Here is a 21,167-nt window from a genome sequence, read left to right as displayed (position 1 = left end):
GGACCCTTCGGGTTCGAGAACTATGTAAACATGACCGAGACACCTCTCCGGTCAATAACCAATAGCGGAACCTGGATGCTCATATTGGCTCCTACATATTCTACGAAGATCTTTATCGGTCGAACCGTTATGACAACATATGTTATTCCCTTTGTCTATTGGTATGTTACTTGCCCGAGATTCCATCGTCGGTATTTGCATACCTAGTTCAATCTCGTTACCGGCAAGTCTCTTTACTCGTTCCGTAATACATCACCTGGTGACCAACTCCTTAGTCGTTTGCTTGCAAGCTTATGATGTGTATTACCGAGAGGGCCCAGAGATACCTCTCCGATATTCAGAGTGACAAATCCTAATCTCGATCTATGCCAACTCAACAAACACCTTCGGAGATACCTGTAGAGAAACTTTATGATCACTCAGTTACGTTGTGATGTTTGATAGCACACAAGGCATTCCTCCGGTATTCGAGAGTTGCATAATCTCATAGTCGAAGGGATATGTATTTGACATGAAGAAAGCAATAGTAGTAAAGTTGAACGATCATTATGCTAAGCTAACGAATGGGTCTTGTCCATCACATCATTATCCTAATGATGTGATCCCGTTATCAAATGACAACTCATGTCCATGGTTAGAAAACCTGAACCATTTTTGATCTACGAGCTAGTCAAGTAGAGGCTCACTAGGAACATAGTGTTTGTCTATGTATTCACACATGTATTAAGCTTTCTGGTCAATACAATTCTAGCATGAATAATAAACATTTATCATGAATAAAAAAATATAAAATAACAACTTTATTATTGCCTCTAGGGCATATTTCCTTCACCCTAATGTATGTCGACCTGGGGTTTGAATTTTCCTGCATGCATGCGTCTCAGAGACTGCTAGTGCGGCGAGTCAGTCCGGCGTTGTTTCAGCCCTTCCTCGCAATCCGGCATGTCCGGTGTAATAGTGAGATTAGCCCCTCTCCTTTGCAGCTTTGCTACTAGTAGTTGTCAGCATTGTCCTGTCTCCATTCACCTATAACCCTGCGACCCATTTACCAATTTGACTGTCGCACTGTAGTTGTACTCCCAAACAGTAAAGATGTTCTCGCTCGATGTTGCCGTAGGCATCATCTGAGCTGTCCGATGCGAAGCTGCTTTTTATAATTCGGCCTTTATGATGAAATGTTCGAATTACAATCCGATAGCAAAGATGCTATCAGGAAACCAGGTATTACATCAAAGCATTGACTAACACTCACCCTTAGAGCTTGCCTTGCGCAGAGATGCGCTACTTACTTTGCTTCGCGGCCCATGTAGAGAAGCTCGAATTCCTCGAAATCAAACGGCTTAAGGTTATAGATGCCATGTCAGAGAGAAGCTAATAAAAATCAAAGCATACATTTTTGCGGCAACACTAGGTAAAATGATAAGTCGCCATTGAAGAGGCTCACAGAGCTCATCGCGTTAGATCGAGTCTTTCCTGGTCGGTGTCTATCGCGACTCGTTAACGCCTTCTGACTAGGGGTTTCTTCAGGGTTAAGACGTGGACCAACTTTTCCGCAAAAAAGGAAAAAAAGATGTGAACCAATTTCTGATGCTCTCCTTCTCCGACAACGGCGATGGGTGCTTGGTAGTTGCGGATAGGGCGGTATGCAATGGTACAAGCACTTGTATCATCTTTGCTTTCTGTTGCTTGTGTGCGTTGCGTTTCTTGGCTGTATTGTCACTATCTTATAAATACAAGTGGTGCATGTCTACGGTTTATACATTTTTTTTAAGTCTAAACGTCACCTCCAAGACGCACTCCATCGAAGAAGGAAAAAATTCAAAAAGAAAATCTGAAGATACCGTCCCCCAGCACAGTAGTGAAAGCAATGGCTGCACCGGTCGCTGAAAGCAATGATCTCCAGATTTTAGATTATTTTTGGACAGTTATCCCCCACGCTACCTCCCCCTCAAATCCACGGCGTCCCGTTCCTGCCGGGAGGAAGAACGCCGGCGGCATGGACGCCGATCGCCGTGGGAGCTTAAGGACGCCGATCTTAGCGGACGACGTGGTACGTAGAAGCTTGTAACTATAGTACGTACTAGTTAGCTGCCGTATCGATCGGATCGAGGTCAGGAGGCTTGCGCCCTATTGCGGGAGGCCCGATTCAGGGGCGTCGGAGCCGCCGCGCCCGGTGCCTCCCTGCAGCTGCAACCTCGAGCCAGCCTGCGCCGTCGGTGTGGCCTACCACGCTCAACGATTCCTGTGCGCACAAAGGCAGTAAAAGGGGGATACCAGTAACTTCTGCTAAAACATGCAAACGCGTGTGAATTCTGAGCTTTCAATTGCTATGCCAGGCCCAGGCGTCTGGTTCGGAAGCTCGGGAGCATGAGGTGCACAAGGCCGCCGGTCCCTGCTCTGATAAGGCGCTCAGAGTCATCTTGTGTGAGTTTCTAGACAAGTGAATTAGCATAAGCCGTCAGTTCTATATATGCAGTAGTTCCAAAGGTTGAATTAATTCCAGGCCATTAATCGTTGGAATTATTTCGGTCTGATTATGAGTACTGATATTGAAGACCGACCTGAATCAGCTAACAAAATTCATGTTGATGTGCGCCAGGCCTGCAGTTCCTGGAGGTCAGTGCTTTCTACGGGGTCTACCTGAACTTGATAGTGTATCTTCAGGATGTTCTCCATGGAGACAGCGCATCCAATGTGACGGCCGTGAATTCCTGGGCTGGGGTCAGCTACCTCATGCCCCTTCTCGGCGCCGCCGTCGCCGACTCCTACTGGGGAAAATGCAAGACGGTTTTGATCGGCCTCTGCATTTCTGTCGTCGTAAGTGATCGACCCTCTGCATTACCGCCGGTTGGCACTCTGCTTCTCTGACGAACAACTAGAAATCAACAGGGAATGGCCATGGTCACCATGTCAGCTACGCTGCCGTCTCTGAGGCCACCGCCGTGCTCCCCGGGCGTGTACTGCGCACCGGCGACGCTTAGCCAAGACCTAGTCTTCTTTTCGGGCATATACCTGTGCGGCATCGGGATCGGCGCGTCCAAGGCCGTCTTCATCTCGTTTGCCGCGGAGCAGTTCGACGACGACGATGACAAGAACACGTCGGGACGGGAGGCGAAGGCGTCCTACTTCAGCTGGTACTACGCGGTGGCCAACGTGGCCATGCTGACCGCGGGGACGTTACTGGTTTGGGTCGAGGACAAGGTGAGCTGGGGGCTCGGGTACGGAATCTGCGCGTCGTTCGTCGCGGTCGCCGTCGTCTGCCTCGCGGCGACGGCGCCCATGTACCGGATGGTGCCTCCGGCGGGCAGCCCGATGAAAGGCGTGCTCCAAGTGCTGGTGGCGTTCTCTCGCAAGGTAAACCTGACGGTGCCTGAGGACGCCACAGAACTGTACGAGGAGGATGGTGTCAAGAACCCGTTGCTGCATCCCCTGCACGAACGATTGCACCACACCGAACAGTTCAGGTAGATCCTATGAGGCATGAAAATCTTGATTTTAATCAGAGTTTCAGACTAAATGCTCTGCTAGTGTCCGTCCGTCAGGTGCCTGGACAAGGCTGCCATTGTCACGGCCGAGGACTTGGAAGACGGCGACCTGAACCGGGCATGGAGGCTGTGCACGGTGACCCAGGTGGAGGAGCTCAAGACTCTGCTGCGGCTGATCCCGATATGGCTCACCTCGGCCATCTACTTCGTCGCCAACACGCAGGCGCAGACGACGTTCGTGCAGCAGGGCACCAAGACGGACTCCCACATCGCGGGCGGCGCCGCGTCCGTCCCGGCCGCGTCGCTGACGTCCATCGAGACGGTGCTCGTCGCCGCCTACGTCACGCTCTACAACAGGGCCGTCGCGCCATCCGTGGCGTTCACGCCGCTGCAGCTCATGGGGCTCGGGCACGCGACGGCGGCCGGGGCGGTGGCCGTGGCCGCGTGCACCGAGGCGCGCAGGCTGCGGATGGCCGGGGGCCAGGAGGCGGCCCAAATGGGCATAGCGTGGCTGCTGCCGCAGTACGTCGTGATGGCGGTCTCGGACGCGTCGCTCTCCGTGGGGCAGATGCAGTTCTTCTACGACCAATCGCCGGAGACGATGAGGGGCGCGTCGACGGCGTTCTACTTCCTGTCCATCTCGCTCGGGAATCTGATCAATTCGCAGCTGGTGACGCTGGTGGCGACCGTCACCTCGGCTGGGGGCAGGACGGGATGGTTTCCACCGGAACTGGATGACGGGCACCTGGATTACTACTTCGTGCTCGTTGTCGCCATCACTTTGCTCAACTTTGCCGTCTTTGTTGCCCTTGCCAAGAACTACACGTCCAAGAGGGTTAGATGATTGGATTCCTCCTCTTCTTTGTGTAAACTGCACAAACTGTGGGGGGGAATGAGTGAGCCTGGAATTAGGGTTTATACTGATTATGATTAGAGTGCCATTAGTTGTGGATTAGACATCATATTGCACTTTATAGGTCATGTTCAACTGAATCCCATATACTAGTAGCGCTCATTGTTCTTTGTTTGCCGGAATATACCGCTCATGCTTACGTGCACCATCCCGCGGCGACGACCCAGCCCATTTAGCTTCTGCCACAGTGGCGACGGGCTGAGACGGAGCCGCGGACAGTTGTGGTGACGAGGGTGGAGGCGAGACAAAGCCCGCAACGACGTGACATGTCGCGGCGGCGCAGGCGCATTGCGGAAACGCGGGTGCGGTGGAAACGGTTGGAGCACTGACGAAACGGTGGAGGCGGTGGCTCGGTACCACCCGCAACCATTTGGCTATTTGAACAGCTTCAGACGGGTTTTGTCATTTAACATGATCTTGTATCGGTTCGCAGATCGTCTTGGATGTGCTTTTTCCGGTAAATCGAAGATAATATGGGAGTGTTCTGTGGGCGTCCGAACCGTTGCCACATCCGCATCTAACAAGTGGCAACCCTTGCCCATCGAAAACCTTCCTCGCTCGCCCGCGTGGTTTCCCTTCGAACGCCGGCTACCCGCATTAATGTCGTTGTACAATGGCCATTCCGCATTGACACCGGCCCAGAGCAGAAGTGACCTTTCATTGTCAGCTTTGAAGCGGCGCATCGGCCGAGAGAGTGCCGCCCGCCAGACTGAACAAGTCTCCTCGCCACATTCAAACGGCTACAGAGTTCCCGCCTGCCTCCATTAAACTCGCCCGTGTGCCGAGAAATCTATTTCGGTCAAACGTCCGTTCGCAAGTCCGCCGACATTAAACACAATGCAAGCTAGCTCCTTACGTACGCCCGCTATTTAAATAATGCTGGACATCACGCAAAAAACGCACACACCCCCCCAAATCTCCTTGCATCATTTTTTCCGTACTCCCCATGCACTAGTAGAAAAAGGGTCAAATATTCAGCTCATTAGTCCCGGTTTGTATTTGAGCCGGCACTAATGTGACCAATAGTGCCGGTTCTAACGGCTAGGCGGGCGGCGCTCATTAGTACCGGTTCATGGCGAACCTTTAGTACCGGTTCGTGACACAAACCGGTACTAAAGAGGTGGTGGCCTTTAGTACAGGTTGGTGGCTCCAACCGGTACTAAAGACCCCCCCCCTTTAGTACGGGTTGGTGGCTCCAACCGGTACTAAAGGTGGTGGCCTTTAGTACGGGTTGGTGACTCCAACCGGTACTAAAGACCCCCCCCCCCCCCCCCCTTTAGTACCGGTTGAAGCCATCAACCGGTATTAAAGGTGGTGCGCTGTCACCCGCAGTGCATAATGTTTAGTCCCACCTCACTAGTTGAGAGGAGCTCGCACCGGTTTATAAACCCCGCCGCGGCTACCGTGTCGAGCTCCTCTCTAAGCAGGCCTTTGTGGGCCTATTGCAAGTCTCCTGCCCTGTGGGGCTTACTGGGCCGTACGGGCCTGCATCCTGGCCCAACTAGAGGTTGAGTTTCTAGTCGTATGCAGACCGCGCCGGCCCAGAAAAATCCACCAACCGGGACTAAAGGTTCCCAAGACCACGGCGCGCCTCGTGCCACGTGGTGGGCCTTTGGTCCCGGTTCGTGCTGAACCGGGACTAAAGGGGGACCTTTAATGTCCACCCTTTAGTACCGGTTGTCCTTACGAACCGGTACTAAAAGTCGTTTTTCTACTAGTGATGGCATCCAGCGAGCAGGGAGTTTTCCAGCATACCAGTCAACTGGGTGGCCTTCCGAGCCTACTAGATACGAGCCAGGCAACTCTCTACCAGGCCACTGCAGGCCAGGTCGCGGACGTGGCCGCTCCAAGCCGGCGGTTGGTTCAGCAGCTTGCCAAGGAGTGGCGAGTTTCTCCAGGCCGGCACGCGGGGGAGCATAACGGCATGGCACCATGGTTGCCGTGGACGGCGCCGTGTCGTACCACTCATCCCGTGTTTGCGACCGTGCCATCTGCTGTCAATGTTCGCGGTACCTCGCACTGCCGGCGAAAAAAGAAGCCAGCTTCGTGGAGATCAACGAGGTGGCGGCCAGTACGTCAGCGCCTGCCACCATTATTGAGAAGTAGAACTCGGGAGGCCACCGCCAGTTGGGTCCCCGGAAGGCCATCGTGGCATCCCCGACGTGCAGAAATGATTTTTCTGTAGGCACATGATTTTTTTATCTTTTTCACCACGGCCTCCTCGAATGCCCAAACAACATGATCTTTTGAAAGCACATCATGCATTAGAGTATTTCACACCAAAAAAGTCATTTTTTTTGCAATTTTCAAATGAACTTAATGTTCACGCTCAGGTGCAGATGCACCTGGGCATCGAATCGATGCAATTAGCTTCTAGGTCATATTTATCTTGAGGTAATCTTCATGTCATACCTACGGTAAAACTCTACCAGGCTTGCTCTAACTTCAGACTGAGGATTTGCCAAATTTGTATTATTCGATCACTAGTCAAAGAGTTGCGATTTAAAAAAAATCGTGAATTTTTCCAAACTAGCAATTTTAAAATTGTATTAAAATTCTACAACATTTTTAAAGTTTGTAAATACTGTTTTATAAATTCAGTATATTTTTTTAGAAAAATCCGAACATTTTTCGTAATTCATTGAAAATTTTAAAATATAGGGACACATTTTCAAACTATAAAAGTATTAATTTATAGAAAACTGGATAAAAAAGGTTCTTTTTTTTAACCTGAAATCCTTTCCTCCAACTTCGAGCGAGCGAGCGAGCGCTAGCTTGGGCCACTGCTCGCTAACCTGGCTCACCAGCACTGATGCGCCAGCCGGCGCTTAAGTCCTTATTTGCCGCCTGCAAGCGGAAAATAGGCGAGATGACGCCTGCGTGGGAATCAAGTTGGGCCGGCCTAGTGAGTGATTTCGGTTTGGGGAGCAACTAGTTAACGAGCCCTCCTTCGGGAGCCTCGTAACGATCAGCGCCACTTGACGCGCTCTCAGCCATTCGCCACGTGTCGCGCTCTGGACGTTCCCTTCGGATTTTGTTTTTTTATTTTTCTGCACGCGTTTTCGGCTTTTTAAACGGTTTTTTTCCTGCTTTTTTCGACGTTTTGGTTTTCTCCCGGTCTTCCTTAGCTTTTCGATAAAAAAAAATTTTACATGAAAAAAACACGTTTTCTTTTTTTTCCTTTCACGAAAGTCACGGTTTTTTTCGCAAAGAGGCACGGTTGTGCTCTAGTGAGAGTCACGGCCGTGCCTTTCGGAAACGAAAAAAACGTGTTTTCTGGGTTTTTTTTCTTTCGCGAGAGTCATGGTTTTGCTTCCGCAAGAGGCACGGTTGTGTTATTGCGAGAGTCACGGCCTTGCCTCTCGGAAAGGGAAAAACAAAAGGTGTTTTCTTTTTTTTCTTTCGCGAGAGTCACGGTTTTGCTTCCGCGAGAGGCACGGTTGTGCTTTCGCGAGAGTCACGGCCGTGCCTCTCGGAAAGGGAAAAACAAAATGTGTTTTCTGTTTTTTTTCTTTCGTGAGAGTCACGGTTTTACTTCTGCGAGAGGCACGGTTGTGCTTTCGTGAGAGTCACGGCCGTGCCTCTTAGAAAGGGAAAAAAATACGTGTTTTCTGTTTTTTCGCGAGAGTCACGGTTTTGCTTTCACGAGAGGCACGGCTGTGCTTTCGCAAGAGTCACGGTCGTGCCTCTCAGAAACGAAAAAAACGTGTTTTCTGTTTTTTCCTTCCACGAGAGTCACGGTTTTGCTTCCACAAAGAGGCACGGATGTGATTTCACGAGAGGCACGGGCGTGCCTCTTTCGAAAAGGGAAAAAACCGTGCTCCCGGTTCGATTTTTTCACCCGGTTTTTTTCATTAAAAAAGTTCATCAAAACCTATCAACATGTGATCTAGTTTTGAAGATCTCGACGCGAGGAATCCAATGATGAAAACAGTTCAAGATTTGGACGCACGGTTTAAAAAATAAAACGTTTTGAATAAACGAATCTACGAAAAAAGGGAAAACTCCCAGGTTGCGACAAGTGGCGCGCTGCATGTACGCCACTTGTCGCAACATGAGAAAGTGGAGTGTTCTTTTCAACGAGTACTCCTTAATTAGTGATTTCGGTTTGTTTTCTGTTGTGATGTTTTTTCGTTTCCCTATTATGTTTTCAACATTCCCTTTTTCCCTTCGGGATTTATTTTATTTTTATTTGGGATTTTATTCTTGGTTTTTCTTCTCTGTTTTTTTCTTTATATAATTTTCTATACTATAAACATGTTCTAATATACAGGTGAACATTCTTCGAATATGCACTGAACATTTTTAAAATATACAATGAACGTTTGTTTAATATATCGTGAACATTTTTTCTATATGGTGAACTATTTTTAATATATGTTGAACATTTTTATACTATATGGTATTTTTTTAAATATACAGTGAACATTTTTCATAAACGGCGAACTATTTTTTCTGAATGACATATTTTCTTATATAAGCATTGAACATTTTATAAAAATATATATGTTTTATTTATTTTAATATAATTTTTTATATTTTTAGCTCCATAAACGAGATCCAACAATTGTTTTTCCGAGAAAAATAAAATAGGAAAGCTAAATAAAAAAAGAAAGAAAAACTCAACTCAAGTGAGGTTGTGTGAATGCGCTGGCCCATTTACACCGTCCTTCAGGTGCCGCCTCACCTATTTTCCCTCTACAGGCAAATTTATGGGAGGTCTAGGGTTTCGAGATTCGAGCTATTCAACTTGGCTCTTCTTGCCAAACAGTCATGTCGCCTACTACAGAATCTACAATCGTTAAGTGCTTAAATCCTCAAAGCTATCTATTTCCCCAATGAGACTATCCTATCGGCAAAACTGGGGACCAAGCCATCGCAGGTGTGGCACGCAATTATAGATGGCAGGGATGCCCTTTGCCAAGGTCTTATCGGGAGGATCGGGAATGGGCGTTCCATGTTGATTTGGGAGCACAACTGGTTGTCCAACATGGTGATGATGAGACCGATAACATGTCTATCAAATAATCCCCCAACTACAATCAATGAACTAAAATATCACACTAGCGCTAAGTGGATAGATGACCTGTTACAATAAGTTATTTTTTGCACCGAATGTAATACAATTCAGGTGTATTCCATTGTGTACTAGGAACATGGAGGATTCTTGGGCTTGGAATTATGAGAAAAATGGCAGTTTCACAGTCAGGTCGGCGTACCGTATGTTGGTAGATACGAAGAGAAGGAGAGGGGACTGGCTCAAACAATGCAGGAAGGTCAAATTACGAAGAAGACGTGAAGGCGTGGACTTCGCTATGGTCCGTTCAAGTTCTTGGCAAAATCTAAAATTTCCTTTGGAGACTGGCCAGTTGTTCTATCCCAACAGAGGATGTCCGCCACCATGGAAACATGGCAGACGATGACAAGTGTCAACTATGCGGTGCACAGGATTCATAGCGGCAATCCCTCCTGGAGTGCTCAATGTCAAGGTGCGTCTGGGCATTAGCTGATGGAGAGGTGGTTGATCGTATTCAGACCATGAGGAAGCCAAATGCTAAAGGCTGGATTCTAGCTATGATAGAGATCTTACCACACAAGCAGCTTATAGAGCTGGTTGTCACACTATGGTCAATATGGAGAGTTAGACAAAATGCTATCCATGAAGGCGTGTGCTACAGAGCCCCCATGCTACTCATTCCTTTGTGACTAGCTTCATTACTGAGATGGAAGCCTTACAACGATCAGTGAAAGCCGGTGGTGCACCCACATGGACTGGTTCCAATTCAAGGCAAGCATGGAATAACCTGGTGCAGGTTTGGTGAAGATCCATGCCAATGGTCTTTTTTTTCTAGAGCTGGTGATCGAGGAGTTGCAGCTGCGCTCTGCAGAGATAGTAGTGGTGTTTTCTTGGTCTCCTTGGCCTTGGTTGTATCCGAAACTGCTGACCCGACAATTCTTGAATCTATGATGTGTTGGGATTGTCGCGAATACTATCAAAGACGCGATCCTCTATATTTATGGGCTATCAAGAACATGCTCTTCCACACGCTCCGCGTATGCAAAGACCATCTGCATAGAGGTTGTTGTAGGTTGTCTTCAGTCTCCACGTAGGATAAACTTTTTAGCTTGGTCGACAAGAAGCTGTTGTAGGTTTTCTTCAGTCTCCACGTAGTACGCCAGCGAGCAGCCGGGCCACATGGAATTGTCCACAATAGCTGTACCTGAGGCCAGACCCCTTTGCCTCTTTTGTTTCGCAACCTGTACGTTATTCAAACACAAGATCTTCTTTATTATCTAAAAATAACTTCAGATCTTCTCGGTCAACGTCATCGGGCTATAAGTTCGGGGTAGGTTTCGGTTTGTGGTGTAGTTGAGTCTGAATGCGGCCATCTTCAGCAAGACAAAGGTTCATGTGTCGGTTGAGGCTTTTGAACAGATTTTCTTTCCGTAGAACGAGACCCAATTGGTCATCACGTTGCATAAAAATATGTCGAACTAGTAAGTAGGTGAATATATTTTCATCTTCTGTACGTAGTTTGCTCATGCATGGAACAGGGACCGGGGATGGGAAGCCGTCGTTATGTTTAGAGTGAATTCCGGCTTTTACCCCCTATTTTGACATTTTTGACACTAATTACTCCATTTAGCGAGTTTTCATCCGTTTTACCTCATTTAGCAAAACTGTTGCCATAATTTACCCCGTTTAAAATTTTGTGAGCGTTCTGATTTGTGTGTCACAATTGTCTGGTCCAGCTGGCATGCCACATCAGTAGTTTTTTTTGGCTATTTTTCTCACCGCTGAACTGGGCCGCGCAGCTTCTCCTGACTGGCCCGGCCCGATGAAGGCCGCTCATGTCGTGTCCAACACACAGCGCTCGAGTCAGCCACTCGCCTCGAGTCGCTTCTCGCTTGTGTTGCTCACCCCCAATTGATGCATCGCCCGTCCAAGCTTCCGCTGCACGCTCCCGCCAGGCTTGCTCGAAAATACATGATTTCATATTATATCAGTATATTTACACCACTTTAATCTGATCCACAAAGTCATGCATATATTTACATCACTTTAATCTGATCCACAGAATCATCCATACTTAAAGTTATATATGATAATACTGAAGAAAAACATACATGATTTCAGATTATATCATTAACAATTTCTCCTGTAATTTATTCAATGGTAACATGTCATGCTAATCAAGTTCAGTCATCTTATCAGAATACTTCTTCAAACCTAACTACCAAGGGTGAGAAACTGGGAATGCGGTCATGCATATGGGAGTGGAGAAGACATGTCATATACCGGCTGCCACCCATTGCCTGCCGTTCGTCGGCTACGTCATCCTGCCCCATCCTAGCAAAGGAGGCAGTAGTTTGGGGCAGGATTGTGTGTGTGATTGGAAGGAATTAATACGAGTGATGTGTGCAGTGAATAATGAAGGCCAACATGGTGTGGCCCAACTCGAGCGTTGTGCATTGGACATGAGCGACCTGATCTGGTGAGCTCATATCAGGCCGGACTGGTCGGGAGAAGCTACAAGGACACGTTCAGCAAGGAGAAAACCGTCAATCTGACGTGCTAGCTGGACCAGATAATTGGGATCCGCTGATGATAACACACACAAAAAAATTAAACAGGGTAAATTGTGGCAACAATTTCGCTAAATAGGGTAAAATGGATGAATTCACGTTAGATGAGGTAAATGCTGTCAAAATTTTCAAAATAAGGGGTAAAAACCGGAATTCACTCTCATGTTTATTCAGTCAAGTAACAGATGGTATCTTCGTCAGTCCTGCTGAAACATTCTCTCTTGTTATGGGTACGTTGAACCTCTCAACAACCATGTAACAACGCTGTCGCCTCTGGTCTACGTGCAAACATATTCAAGGATGCTTCGGATTTTCATGCGCTCATGATGCTTCTTTCATCATCTCCCGTAGAACAACTGAACAAGACCGAAGTTGTCGTCTCTTTACGTGAGTATCTCCAACGCCCCCAAACCTCCGACATGTGTCTGAACCGTGTTGTTCGGACAGCTAAAGCCATCCAACGCGGGTCTGTATAGGTCCGTGACGCGGTTTGGATACTATGTTTCTCACAAATCGGAGACAACCATGGGGGTTTTGCGAGAGTCCGGACCGGTCTCACGCCCTCTTCTGACCGCCCTGCCTCCCAAAAAAAACCTCCCCCTCCCACGCGTTTTCGGTCAGCGCCGCTTCAGAGCATCAGCGTCTGCATTCATGCCTGGCCAGAGCGGACGTGACCTTTCATTGGCGCCAGCATTGAAGCGGCGTGCCAACTGAGAGAGCGTCGCAGGTGACTTCTGCGCGTTCAAACGACATGACTGCCGCCCGTCCGTCCGTCTATCGCCCACATTGATGGCACATGGTTGCCAAGACGTCTCTTCCAGCGCCACACGTCCGTCCCTCTACTGCCTACCGTTGCTATATAAACCGTTCCCCCGACCATAGCCTCAGTCATGCACCTATGATCCCTCTCCGCACCACTCCTACCGTGGATTCATCCCCGACAAAGCTCTTTGGGACGGGCTGAGGTCGAATAAGAAGAAGATTGCCGCCATTGTTGCAGGCTAGCTGGCCGGCAGGCAACCGGAGGACGGCGAGGTCCTAATGGAGGACGTTGCCGACGACAAACCAGAGCCACCCTCCTCCTCCTCCACACCACCCTTGCCGGTACATTGCACCATGACCATCGGCGAGGCCCGTGCCCATTACATGAACATGGTGTGGGAGGAGCAGTTCCAGGAGGCGCAGGCCGCCGCCTATAACAACTGCCTCCTGCAAGAGCACGTGTAGGCGGAGGAGGAACTCTCCACCAGCAGGGCTGTCGCCCCGGATGCGGACCTGGCGGAGCAAGAGGTGCTGCTCGAGTCCTACCGCGAGATCCGCCTCGCCCGCTGGCGGTATCGCCAGAGGTGGCACCCGCCTACAAGGAGAGCGACGATGTGGGCGACGCGGTGTTCGGCCAGAATGACGGCGAGGAGGAAGACATCGCCAGTCCGCGCCCCGCCTCGATGACCACGAAGCCGGCACGTCCGTGGGCTCCACCGACAGCAAGGATGAGTAGTGCACGGTAGGTCGCCGCCGCTTGTGTCCCAGGAAGGCCACTGCTCTTCCCCTCCTGTCGACGTCAAGCTTGGTGGGCTCAGTATCGTGGGCCGATTAGTTGCTTGGCGGCGATGTGGAGGCGGACAACTTCACTTCCCGGGCCACCGGAGGCGGAGGTTACAGAGGCGGAATTGGAGAGCGCCGAGGTGGAATTGGAGACCATGAAGCTTTAGTTCTCGGGGCTAATTAGCCGGACACGAGGAACGGGCGCTGGCGACCATTTAGATTAGGTATTAATTATAACTTCAGAGCTGGACTAGCACCGCTTTGATGTAAATGTAATGAAATTCGTTATGTTTATATGAAATTGGGACGTGTTTATATGAAATCCGCCCTTTTGATCGAATTTCGTCCGGTTGGTTCGAGTTGTAGTCAAAATGTATGCAACTACGGTTGGACGGCGGCCTCCCGCATCCGTGTCCGCGGACTGATCCCCCTGTTCACGGATGGATGCGGGAGAAAATTTACGGGTTGCCATTGGATATGCCCTTATATAGGACATCTCATATGCATAGCCCATTTTTTCCTCCCCGTATGTTTGTCTGCACAGTCCGAATATGTCGAGACACAAAGAAAAAAATCTAAGGGATAAACTGTTCGCAATATCTCGCTTTAGAGATAGATTTCTTTATTATCTAAGCTAGCTAAACGCCCGAAACATAATAAGCTAGGCCTCCGTCGATTTAGCCAAAGCATGCCTGGAGAAAATAATGGGAGTCGGTGTCCCTTAAACGCTGTGTTTCCTCTTCTTTACGGTGGCTTCTTCTTAAATGAAGGAAGATCTCTGCTGCGCTTATGTCACCCAAACTGAACACATGGGCTCCACCTAAAAACTTCTTATCCCCAGCCCATGCTCCATTCTATCCGCGCTTGCTCTGCCTTTTCACCAAACCCTAGCGCCATACAACCCACCTTCCGCCCCCAACCGTAGCACCGTCCAACCCACCCTCTGCCACTGTCATGGGGTGCACCCCGGAGGAGCAGCGCCGGGCCGAGAGGCGGGCACGATCACGGACAACTTGGCTATTTGACGTGTACTAGTCCGACACGCCTTCCTTCCTCATGCACTCAGACTTCTTCGGCGGTTGATCAAGTAGTCGAGTGATGTCCCAGCTGCTGATCCAATCAGCACAGTGTTTCGCCTTTGACGGAGGGGTTGGAAAGCATGAGTTGGGAGCTTCTCGAGGCGAAGGACGATGAGGAGCTTGCCCTCCACCTAGCAATATTCCCGACGCCAAGGGACGCGATTGACCGCGTGCAATATCCCCACCATCGCGATAGGGGGTGAGCTCGTGCGGCAAAACCAACTTCGTTGGCGCGTCCGGCTTGCTCAACACATCTAGCTCGTGTTGTGCTTTGATCTTGCACGCCGCAGTGTCCTCCTCCGATGAGGAGCAAGTCATCTACAGTATCCTCTAGCGGTCCTTGACTACAAGAAGACGGATGCCCATTGCCACCACTGGAAGAAACGCGAAGGAACTCGAGGAGGGGATCGAGGCATCCAAACACTAAGCCGCCTAGCCCCCTAACCCCTTGCTAAACAACAATCCGCTGCAATCCAAGGCACAACATCCACCTTCACTTTGGACGCTGGTAAACTACCATTGTATGTTTATAATGAATGTCCTAGGTTGGTTTGTCAATGAACAATGTTGTATGATTTATATGCGAGACCAATGTGCTATCCTAGGTCCATGTTTATGTGAATTAGGTGCTATGATTTTTATGTGAAACAATGTTGTATGTGTGTACATGCAATCTATGTTAAATGTCCACACAATGATCCATGCAAATGCAAAAATGACTGTTATTCCTGGACAAATGGGGAGGGCTTTTGATGCATGCGTCTGAAGATGCATTTATGTCCGATAGGGAAATTACTCATCTTGTGTGAGTCAACACCTAACACATTCGCCTTTTCAGATATGTTAAACCTGGCATCACGCTTTGTGGGTTATATTTTTTGTTCGATAGTAAAAAGCATCACAAACATGTGTTGTTCGTTCCCATGCAGTATGATGGGCTAGGTGACATTGGTAATTGAAGTATATTAAAGAAGCACTTTACCAAACATGTGTATAAAAAACATGATAAGAGCAAACTTGCAGATGAAAGCATATTCTACCCACCTTTTGAACTTTGGAGACAACACTTCCCACTATTTTTACCTTGCTAAATGCCAAAGTATTGGTCCAAATATTGTTGACCAACACTACTGTTGTCCTCGAAAGGGAATTTGCGCTCAACTTACTCCATTATGAATGTAATCTCCAGTACTTTACTAAAAGCCGAATTCAGATGAACATTTGTTTATGGGGACCACTTATCAGTCAGTTAACCGAAAAAATATCAGTCAATTGATTTTTGAAATGAGTGACTCCTAGCCGTTGGATAAAAAAATGAGCAGTTAGGTATTCTTTTTATTCCTCCAACCGTTTTCTTCTCATCCAATGTTTATCTTCTTCCTCTGATGGTAACGACATCGCAGTCCGTTGTTGCTTGCCGCACCATTTCTGCCTCTGACGAGATCGCCACCTACAAACAGGTGAAAACAAAAGGCCCTCACCCCCCATTCACCCGCACCAACTAAAAAGGAACTCCCCACTCCCCCCCACCCCACCCCACCCCACCCACCCGCACCAACTAAAAAGGAGCTCCCCACTCCCCCTCTCCCCCCCCCCCGTCCTCGCCTCTACTGATGACGCCACGGCCAGCCGCATTGTCCCCATCTTTGGCGAGGTCCACACTCGGCCTCACCGTGGGCGCCACAGCCGGCCACGCCATTCTCATCTCAGCCTCAGAGCTCCGCGGCGCATTGTTGAGGAAATCGACCGATCCAATATATGTTTTGGGTTGCCTAAGGAATAGTGAACACGTTAGTTATGTTTGATCCCATATTCTTAGTTAGCAAGAGGAAGAACACTACACGTGATAAAAACGCATTATTGCGTAATTCTTCTGTTGGGAGATAAATTATTTCGTTCACGAAATGCATATACGAAGGAAGGGACGTTGTTGAAGGAAGGTACGTAGCTACCCGTAGTATATTATGCATATCAGAGGATCAGATAAAAATCCAGCCAAGAGTGGCGTAACAATCCACGGAAAGAACTGCTCTACGTTTTGTACACTAATGGAGTAGTAGTCTACTAATGTAAGGACGTGTGCTGATATATTATTGCTGGAAAACATGACATGGATCGCGTCGATTACGACCCCAAATCCCAAAGACCAAGCAAAAGCATATCAACGTCGCGGGTTGCCGTCTCTGGACGAAACAACAGTTCATGCAGGCGCACGGTAAGTTTGATGCGCTCTCGATGTTACAGTGCACGAACATGTCAAAGCAAAGGCAAAGTGCGAACTCCAGTGGTAAACTAAGGCGTCTGACTCGGCAATCAGGATAGTTTCTTACAGATGGTAAATGCCGGGGAAAGAACGAAATGCAGTGGGCTTTGACCGCTATCCTTTAGCAGCTGATGTAGCTGGAAGTAGCGGCTAGGTGAGTGCACTTTTCTTTTATGTTTGGTGGGTGCGTCTTTGTTTGACCATACTATAATTCTGAACTCATCTACGTAACAAAAAATGTTGAACTGGTAAATCCGGCATTTTACATAATCTTGGACCGTAACCAACCCATCTGCCAAGAGATACTTACTCCGTCTGTCGGAGGGAGTGCAATCCTCCATGGCAATGGCATTGAAGGAGTGGACTGAATGTTCTCCTGAGAGTGATCGAACGAGACAAAAGCTGGACCGAGGTAAACCGGGCACGTTTGTGAAGGAGGACCGGGCGCGGCGCAGTAAAGCTCGATGGAAAACTTGCCACGCTGTCATGGAAAAAGCGCAGAACATAGGCATGCACTTTTGTCTCACCCTGATGTAACAGTTAGTAGCCGCTAGCCCGCTAGGTTCATGGAATCACAGGGACGGTCCTCTGGTGCATATCCGATCGACGTCTTTCTGGATGGTGTGCGTCCTTCCTCGTTGTACCGCGCTGAAAGTCTGAACTTAGTCTGCATGTAGCATTTCATCTCTACTGGTGCCGATCACCAAATACTTATCTTCCCGCCTTATCCGCGGTGAACTGGATACTTATCCGAGAGTGAAAGTAACAGGGCCAGATCCTTCCTTGCTAGCGCCAAGGCATATCAAGCACGTTTACATACACAAGTGGGCTGGGCGCAGTAAAATTCCCCCGGGAAAGTTGCCACGGCGGCTCCCCGTCCTGAAAAAAGTGCAGACCCCACGCAAAAGCTTTCGTGAAGCTAGGATTATCGCACGCAAAACCCCTCCCGTCTCACAAGTTGGCGATCCCTGGAGTCGCGCAGACGCAAACACAGCGGCAGCAGGGAAACTTCCTGTGTCGTCGTCGTCAGTGAGCGGGCAAAAGCACAAGGTCCATCAGGGCCGGGCCGGTCATATTCTAGTACCACTACGACCACAGCTACCGCCTGCTACCACGATCGATCATCGATGGTGCTTCTGCGTGCACAAGACTAGTATTACGCATGTGCCCATTTCATGCATTTATCCTTTGCCGGGGCCGCGTTTTCGTCGCCGTGCGATCCCACTGCTTCGTCTCACCGGGACCCGTTCTCCCTCGCGTCGTCGGCTAATGTGCACGCCTGCGTATATATAAGCCCCGTTGCTCTGCCTCTTGCTTCCAACTCACCTTCAAGGCTCTCACCCGAGCCAAAAAAGTCACAAGGCGCTAGCTATAGCTTAATATCGGTGGCCATATTTTGTTCGATTCACTTCATCCTGAGGTTTAGCAGGAGCTTGATATCGGTGCGGCAATGGACGCCATGGAAAGAGGACAGGGCTCGCCGCGGCTGCCAAAGGTACGCACGCCGATCGTGATCGATCGATCATCAGTCATAAACGAACCACGTGCCCCTGATTTCAGATGTCTAACGAACTTGCGGCACAATTTTTTACAGAGCCGGGGCTCAAAGATCGACGAGGAAAGCCTCAGGGTGCCGCTGATAGAGAGCAAGAAAACCGGCAGCCGGGCGCCGGCGGTGGTCCTCGGGTTCGAGTGCCTCGAGAGCACGGCCTTCAACGGCGTCGCCACCAACCTGGTGCTGTACCTGGAGAGTGTCCTGCACGGCAGCGGCCTCGCCAGCGCCTCCAACGTCACCACCTGGATCGGCACCAGCTTCCTCACGCCCGTCCTCGGCGCCATCCTCGCCGACACCTTCTGGGGCAACTACAACACCATCCTCGTCTCCCTCGTCGTCTACCTTCTGGTAAGCACACACCCAAACCATAACCCTTGACATGGCGTGGCAGCTTCTTCCTCCATGCTCCATGCATGAGCTTAACTAACTTGGCTGCTGCGCTTGGTCTCTCCAGGGTATGATGCTCATCACCTTCTCTGCGCTCCTGCCGACCACCGAGCTGTGCGGGCTGGGCTCGTCGTGCCACCCGATGTTCGGCGCGCACACCGTCGCCTTCTCCGGCCTCTACCTCGTGGCGTTCGGCAGCGGCGGCGTGCGCGCGGCGCTGCTGCCGTTCGGCGCGGAGCAGTTCGACGACGACAACGCCGTGGACCGGGAGCGGAAGATGGCATTCTTCAGCTGGTTCTACATCTGCGTCGACTTCGGCATGATCGTGTCCGGGCTCTTCCTCGTGTGGATCCAGCAGAACGTCAGCTGGGGCCTCGGCTTCGGCATCGCCACGGCCTGCATCGCGCTCGCCTTCGTCGGCTTCGTGCTTTTCACGCCCATGTACAAGCGCAGCATGCCGACCGGCAGCCCGTTCAAGAGCCTGTGCCAGGTCCTGGTCGCCGCGTGCAGGAAGGTCACCCTCCGCGTCCCCGCCGACGCCGCCGTCCTCTACGAGGTCAGCGACAAGATCGACCAGCCCAGGATCGCGCACACCAAGGAGTTCACGTTCCTCGACAAGGCGGCCGTGGTCGCGGACTCGGACCTGGAGGAGGTGACGAACGTCGACGCCGCGGCGGCGGCCGCGGGCTCGTGGAGGCTGTGCACGGTGACGCAGGTGGAGGAGCTCAAGATCCTGATGCGGCTGCTGCCGATCTGGGCGACGAGCATCGTGCTGTCCGCGGCGTACGCGCAGCTCAACACCACGTTCGTGCAGCAGGGCAGCGCCATGGACATGTGGGTCATGTCCTTCACCATCCCGGCCGCGTCCATGGTGTCCTTCGAGGTGATCTGCGTCCTGGCGTGGGTGCTGCTCTACGGCTCGGTGATCGTGCCGGCGCTCAGGAGACTGTCCCCAGCGAGCGGCGAGCCGTCGCAGCTGCGGCGGATGGGCGCCGGGCGGCTGCTCATGGCGTTCGCGATGGCCGTGGCGGCACTGGTGGAGATGAGGAGGCTGGAGGCCGCCGGGAGCGGGGAGTCGATCAGCATCGGGTGGCAGATGCCGCAGTACTTCGTGCTGGCCGGCGGGGAGGTGTTCTGCTACATCGCGCAGCTGGAGTTCTTCTACAGCGAGGCGCCGGAGTCGATGAAGAGCATGTGCACGTCCTTCGCGCTGCTCACCGTGGCGCTGGGCAGCTACGCGAGCTCGCTGATCTACGCCGTGGTGGACGCGCTCACGGCCACCGGCGGCCGGCCTGGGTGGATATCGGACAACCTCAACGAGGGGCACCTCGACTACTTCTTCTGGACCATGGCGGCGCTGTGCACGCTCAACTTCGTCGTGTACAGCGCCTTCGCTAGGAACTACCAGGTGAAGACGGTCGTGTCGTGATCGTGTTCGTTCCTTATTCGTCGGCGTACATAAAGGGGTCATCGGATTTCGCACTGCAACACGCAGTGCGGTGGTACAAAAGATTTGTTTTGTTCTTGTTGCAGAATTCAAAAGGTTCTTTCTTTAGGTAGTGCGTTATAAAAGAATTTTAGAACTAGTTTGGTATGGTGTAATTACGGCAACACACAACAGCAACCGGGTCTGTATAGTGTGTACTCCCTCCGTCCCTGAATATAAAACATTTTGACGGTTCAAATTGAACTGCCAGAACATCATGGCATTCAACGTCATATATTTAGAAAGAGAGGGAATAGTTTTCTTCGTTTTATTTTCTATTCTTTTTTAACATAGTACAGACATAGGTACTCTTATTTACGCGCATACACTTATCTCAATGAACACATATGCACACCCTACCCGAGCACCTAGGAGAGACCGAGGTGACATATCATTTTGAGATTGACGAAGTCATCAAAGACGCTTCATAGTCAATGAAACATCTCCACTTACTGAAAGCACATTGCTGAAAATCCTGAAATAAATCCATAAATAATGCGAGCACTAGGTTTTGAACCGTGATGAGCTGAGAATACCACTGTCCGCCTAACCATCCAACCGATGGTTGGTTTGCTGTCTTTTGCCAATGTGAGCTGAAACAAGCCGTCCATGTATTGTATGTTGTACTAGTTCTCGGGGTGGGTTACATACTCGGTCAGGGATATTTAGCCAGCTATTTTGTAGATAATAAAAATATATTCTAATATGTCTTACTATATCCCCAATACAAGACTCCTAAAATTGCATCGATCAACCATAGGTATATGTTTTTCACCTGATGATGTGCAAACGTTGGTAGATGGAGTGGTTGGTTCATATATGCCCTAGCTAGATTTCAAATACAATACGATACGTATATATGCTAGG

General features: G+C 50.0%; 2 protein-coding genes across 3 annotated transcripts; both read left to right on the top strand.

Moving 5' to 3' along the window:
- The first annotated feature begins 1,852 nt into the window (after nucleotides 1–1,852).
- LOC125539621 (protein NRT1/ PTR FAMILY 8.5-like) lies at nucleotides 1,853–4,520 on the top strand. 2 transcript variants are annotated; one of them, XM_048703116.1, is made up of 5 exons: nucleotides 1,853–2,050; nucleotides 2,337–2,424; nucleotides 2,600–2,817; nucleotides 2,890–3,464; nucleotides 3,543–4,520. In XM_048703116.1, exons 1-5 carry the CDS (start codon nucleotides 1,868–1,870, stop codon nucleotides 4,327–4,329), a joined length of 1,851 nt encoding a protein of 616 aa, XP_048559073.1. In that variant the 5' UTR covers nucleotides 1,853–1,867; the 3' UTR covers nucleotides 4,330–4,520. The 2 variants fall into 2 exon arrangements, with proteins under 2 accessions (XP_048559073.1, XP_048559074.1); XM_048703117.1 differs by having other exon boundaries at nucleotides 1,910–2,050; nucleotides 2,608–2,817.
- Nucleotides 4,521–18,076: 13,556 nt separating this feature from the next.
- On the top strand, nucleotides 18,077–20,515 carry LOC125539620 (protein NRT1/ PTR FAMILY 8.3-like). The gene is made up of 3 exons (XM_048703115.1): nucleotides 18,077–18,367; nucleotides 18,467–18,775; nucleotides 18,882–20,515. Exons 1-3 carry the CDS (start codon nucleotides 18,323–18,325, stop codon nucleotides 20,241–20,243), a joined length of 1,716 nt encoding a protein of 571 aa, XP_048559072.1. The 5' UTR covers nucleotides 18,077–18,322; the 3' UTR covers nucleotides 20,244–20,515.
- Nucleotides 20,516–21,167: the final 652 nt, after the last annotated feature.

This window comes from Triticum urartu, chromosome 2 (genome assembly GCF_003073215.2).
Source record: "Triticum urartu cultivar G1812 chromosome 2, Tu2.1, whole genome shotgun sequence".
Classification (NCBI taxonomy): Eukaryota; Viridiplantae; Streptophyta; class Magnoliopsida; order Poales; family Poaceae; genus Triticum; species Triticum urartu.
The sequence above is the reverse complement of the archived record's forward strand: the minus strand, read 5'-3'. Positions and strand labels throughout refer to the sequence as shown.

Excerpts from the sequence above, each read along its gene's own strand:
- LOC125539621 (XM_048703116.1), top strand. The coding sequence starts at position 1,868 with ATGGCTGCACCGGTCGCTGAAAGCAATGATCTCCAGATTTTAGATTAT. Across the intron at positions 2,818-2,889 it reads GCCTCTGCATTTCTGTCGTC|GGAATGGCCATGGTCACCAT; the intron begins GTAAGTGATCGA and ends AGAAATCAACAG. Across the intron at positions 3,465-3,542 it reads CACCACACCGAACAGTTCAG|GTGCCTGGACAAGGCTGCCA; the intron begins GTAGATCCTATG and ends TCCGTCCGTCAG.
- LOC125539620 (XM_048703115.1), top strand. The coding sequence starts at position 18,323 with ATGGACGCCATGGAAAGAGGACAGGGCTCGCCGCGGCTGCCAAAG. Across the intron at positions 18,368-18,466 it reads GCTCGCCGCGGCTGCCAAAG|AGCCGGGGCTCAAAGATCGA; the intron begins GTACGCACGCCG and ends AATTTTTTACAG. Across the intron at positions 18,776-18,881 it reads CCCTCGTCGTCTACCTTCTG|GGTATGATGCTCATCACCTT; the intron begins GTAAGCACACAC and ends TGGTCTCTCCAG.